This window comes from Mus caroli, unplaced genomic scaffold (assembly GCF_900094665.2).
Source record: "Mus caroli unplaced genomic scaffold, CAROLI_EIJ_v1.1 scaffold_20316_1, whole genome shotgun sequence".
Lineage (NCBI taxonomy): Eukaryota > Metazoa > Chordata > Mammalia > Rodentia > Muridae > Mus > Mus caroli.
Window position 1 is genome coordinate 2,752 of NW_018390464.1, and position 4,925 is coordinate 7,676.

Sequence of the window (4,925 nt, forward strand, 5' to 3'; positions counted from 1 at the left end):
CCCTCCTTAGGAGCAAATGCAATGGAAGCCTCTGCAGCATCAAGCTTGGTGTGGCGCTGCTGCAGATGCCCGCCCGCAACCCCAGCGCGTTGGAGGGAGAAGCCAGAGGATCTGGAGCTTGAGGAGATAGAAAGTTTAGGAACAGCCTGAGGTATAGGCTAAAAAGAAAGAGAAAGCAACCAGCAGCAGTCTTCTCTGCCCAGGGCTCAAGGGTGTATCAATCTGTAACCGACAGCAGCCTTCTCCGCCCAGGGTTCACGCGTGGATTGATCTGAAACAGCTCCCGGAAGTTGGGGTAATTAGAACTTTATCCGTGAACACAAATGGCTCAAGGGGAGTTTCTCAAGACACCAGAAGCATCCCCAGGTGAGCTGGTGGAAGAAAAATTAAACCACCGCAATGACCAATGAACTTTTTTTCCTTTAATCCCTGCACCCAGTGCTTACCTGTCTCCTTGCTCCCTTCCAGACATTTTCACCGTCGGGCAGCTGCGGGGTGGGGTGGGGGCAGATGTTAGTGCCAGCACTTGGCTGACATGTCTTTTCCCTTTTCAGTTTTTGGAAAACAATGTCACCTAGCATGCAGTGGTACCCCCACCCTCGCCCCACAGCCTTTTATAAGTTTATTTCTGGAGGCTTCACGGTTTGTAATTAACAAATTTCAGGGGGTGGGGGGGGAGTGCTCCCATATTGCTGGTGAGCACCTTGTAGACTAGAATGCTTGACCCCAGCTCCTTTCTCCTGGCACAGGGGCAGATCCCCTATCACAATCTTCTTTGGGTCCTCAGATATCAGAAGTCCATCTAGAGTGGTGACCGACCAGGTGCCTGGGAGATACAGAATAAGCTTCATCCCTATGCCATGGTGCAGGCGTTCATTAATAGGAGGAGGCTGAGCACCCCTGTGGCAGAGCGAGCACTAAAGTTAACATGACATTGATTTACCGTTATCTGCCAAGGAATGGGGAAGGCATTTAGCATCTAACTTTACTTCTCTCCATAAAAGCCATATGAGGCTGTGGTATTGTGTTCATTGTGTAGTTTTTCTTTCTTTTTACTTGCGAGCTCAGGGGTTGGACTTGGGGGCCTCTCTGCAGCTGCTCTAGCCTCATATAGAACACAATCCTAAAGAGCTTAATGAATTTGACCAAGAACATGCAGCTAATGAGTCATACAGATGGCTACAGCCCCACACGGGGTGGATCTGGGCTCAAGCTGGCCAGATTGCTGTCTTGCTCTGGATTTTCTGCATTCCAGGACATGTCCATAAGGAGCTTGTAGGCAACACAAGGTCCTTGGCTTTCATAAGTATGTTATGGTTTCAAATACTCACTGATGACCAACCAGACAGTCAATGTCTGATAATAAATGTGGTTGTCCTAGCTAAGTACTAACTCAAGGCTGAGCGAAAGCTGTGTTCAAGTGGTTTCATTACGGGAGAGCAGTTTGTATGCGTGTGTGCGTGCATGTGTGTGTGTGTGTGTGCATGTGTGTGTGTGTGTGTGTGTGTTTTGGGTGGAGAGATTCTGAGAATCTTTTTTTCCCCTCTCTATCTCTGTCTCCCTTATTATTATTATTATTATTTTTTTTTCCGTCCTGGGTATCAGACATAGGACCTTTTGCATGCTAATCAAGTAGTCTCTCCCTGAGAAACAGCCTCAGCTTTGCTCTGGAATGAGTTCTTTGAAATCAACAAAATGGCAATATTTATACCTTCCGTCTCCTATTTATGTTTTAGGTTAAGTTGTTTTTCTCCACTCACCCCCTTTCTTTTTAAGTCAAGGTCTCCTGTATCCCAGGCTGGCCTTGGATTTGACATATAATTGAGGGTGACATTGGCCTTCTGATTCTCTTGCTTGTATTCTTAGGCAGGTGTATTTTAAGAATCATGGAACCTGGCTAGGTGTGTTATTATCAAAGTATTCTTTTTTTGTTTTTGTTTTTGTTTTTTTTTTCGAGACAGGGTTTATCTGTGTAGTCCTGGAACTCGCTCTGTAGACCAGGCTGGCCTCGAACTCAGAAATCCGCCTGCCTCTGCCTCCCAAGTGCTGGGATTAAAGGCGTGCGCCACCACGCCCGGCCAAAGTATTCTTTTATCCATAGTCTAATGCAGAATTTTATCCTCAGACAAGCACTACTGTCTTGGATCTGTGGGGCCAATATTCATTACATTTGTATTGCTGCCAAGGGAAGTGGGGAGAGATGAAAAATATTGGCAGGTCACCTCGACCTAGTCTGTATGTACAGATAGACTGAGCAGGCATGAAGGAGCCTGGTACAGTGCTATGGGGTATGGAACTGAGAAGTGCTGTGTCCAAGGTACAAACACTAGTGTTGATGGTGGAGTAGAGAGAGACTGGGAAATAATTCAAAGGTAGATGTCAAAGCTGCTTACGACTGAGGGTGAATTTATTGTAGGGTTCGAAGCCTCCACCCCAGTCCTCATTCAGGTTCCCACTCTGTCCCTAAAGAACCGTGGTGGGTCTTCCACCTTTTTCCCCTTGGAAACATCCGTATAAGGGCTCCCTACGACTTCTAGTGGGACCCTTTGCCGCGCACTCGCCGCCTTCATCGACTCATTGCCCTGACGTTGAAGAACAATCATCCATTCAGACTGACAACACCGAGCAAGCCTTCTAAGCACTTCTTGGGCGGAGCCATCAGACCAGTCCAATGAAAAAGTGCACCCAGGCAGCTCAATTTGCATACGAGACAAGGCTTGCCAAACACTAGAGTAATGAGGTGCAAGTGTCCACAGCTCCCTTCTGATGCTTTGTGGGCCCTGAAAAGGGCCTTTGTGGATGTGGGAAGCCGGCCAAGGGAACGGCCTAGGCACAGGAGAGGCCGCTCAGCCGCCGAAGCCGTACAGAGTGCGGCCCTGGCGCTTGAGCGCGTACACCACGTCCATAGCCGTGACCGTCTTGCGCTTGGCGTGCTCCGTGTAGGTGACGGCGTCGCGGATCACATTCTCAAGGAAAACCTTGAGGACACCGCGAGTCTCCTCGTAGATGAGGCCCGAGATGCGCTTCACGCCGCCGCGCCGAGCCAGCCGCCGGATAGCGGGCTTGGTAATGCCCTGGATGTTGTCGCGGAGAACCTTGCGGTGTCGCTTGGCGCCACCTTTCCCCAGGCCCTTACCGCCTTTTCCTCGTCCTGACATATTTGCAAACAACCTAATAAAGAGACAGGAGAGACTACGGTAATCAGCTGCCGAGCAAGAGCTTATATTTCCTGGGAGCGGACCTGATTGAAAACAGCAAGGAGTGGGCGGAGCTCTAGGCTCCACCCCCTGGCTCTTTATTCTCTGCTGTTCACCAATATCTAAAAAAAAAAAAAAACCGTTTATGTTCCCTTTCCAGATTTCTGGAACCCTAGCATATTTGAAAGTTTAAACAATATAACTACCTTTCTTCTCTTTTTAGCACAAATAAAATCGGTGTATCATGCTTAATATCTTCAGTGCGCACTGATTCGGTATTTTCTAAGGAGCATGCTTGTTTTTACACAACTTTAATGTGAAAATGAAAAGAAGCAAGCAATAGAAATCTAGCTTACTAGGTCTTATACCAAAGCAGTTTACATTTTCACGAGTGAGTCTTTTGAGGGGATAGAAGTGTTTTAGTGCCTTTCTTTTGTGGCCACGATAAGAAAATTATCCTAGTTCCCACTTCCTATTTGGTTTCAACTGTTTCTGCAGTGTATGGATTTTCTGCTCCTGCATTGCAAACACATTGGTATTCGCTTTTCAGCCAACTGCTTCTATAGTTACCTAGCTGAACTATTGTAACTTGTCATTTAGATCCGAGGTCCTCATTGCTTGCATTTAAAAGAGACCTGGTGACTCACATCTGTAATCTAGGCTCTGTGGAGGTTGAGGTAGGATTGTTACGGGCTGGAGGCCGGCAGAATCTAGACAGACTCAAATACATTTCCCCTCCTCCCCACTCAAATCTGTCTGTCAATGTAGCAGAAGTCAGAAGCGTGACTCTGAGTAGATTTTTACTGCAAATCTCCAAACCAGAGAGCGTCTCTTCTGGTTTCCTCTGCAGGAGAATCCCTGACCAACAAAACAGTTTTGGTGGTGGTTACAGTTTTAAGACAGGACTGTCCTTAAGTTTATTGCCTTTTTAAAGACAGCAGGGCTTAAGGGAGGGTTCATAATCCTTTCCCAGGTAATACTAAGCATTTTGAGAGTTAGGTATTTTAGTAAATTGTTGTTGGTCTGTAGTCTTAAAAGAAACTTTCCCAGCAGGAAAACTGTTTCCTAAAGCTTTATATTTATAAATGCGTTTAACTTGTAGTACTTTACAATTTCCATTGTTCCACAACTCAAACAGCATTTCATTTGTTTGTCCCCTCCCTGTCTCTTAGAGACTGAGCTCTAGGATAGCTGGAGGGGGAAGAAGNCTTAATCATTGAATTTTACCTCATGATTTTAAATCCCTTGCTCTTCAGAATTCTTACCAAAATGAGGGACAAAGCTGCTGCCAGAATAAATTTGTGAAACTGTGTCAAAAAACAAAACAAAACCCAAAAAAAGCAGATATAAGCACACATTTAAGATGGTTTACAGAGGATATTCTAGAGCTTTCTTCCCCAAAACTGCACCAAAGGTTTCCATACACATTGACTTAGTATATATATATGTATATATATATATATCCTCTGTAAACCATCTTAAATGTGTGCTTATATCTGCTTTTTTTGGGTTTTGTTTTGTTTTTTGACACAGTTTCACAAATTTATTCTGGCAGCAGCTTTGTCCCTCATTTTGGTAAGAATTCTGAAGAGCAAGGGATTTAAAATCATGAGGTAAAATTCAATGATTAAGGCTTCTTCCCCCTCCAGCTATCCTAGAGCTCAGTCTCTAAGAGACAGGGAGGGGACAAACAAATGAAATGCTGTTTGAGTTGTGGAACAATGGAAA

The 4,925-nt window shown here is 45.5% G+C and overlaps 1 protein-coding gene across 1 annotated transcript; it reads right to left on the bottom strand.

The window, feature by feature from the left end:
* Positions 1 to 2,742: 2,742 nt before the first annotated feature.
* On the bottom strand, positions 2,743 to 3,205 carry LOC110288662 (histone H4). The gene has a single exon (XM_021154953.2). It carries the CDS (start codon positions 3,156 to 3,158, stop codon positions 2,847 to 2,849), a length of 312 nt encoding a protein of 103 aa, XP_021010612.1. The 5' UTR covers positions 3,159 to 3,205; the 3' UTR covers positions 2,743 to 2,846.
* Between the last annotated feature and the right edge of the window lie 1,720 nt (positions 3,206 to 4,925).

Excerpts from the sequence above, each read along its gene's own strand:
- LOC110288662 (XM_021154953.2), bottom strand. The coding sequence starts at position 3,158 with ATGTCAGGACGAGGAAAAGGCGGTAAGGGCCTGGGGAAAGGTGGCGCC.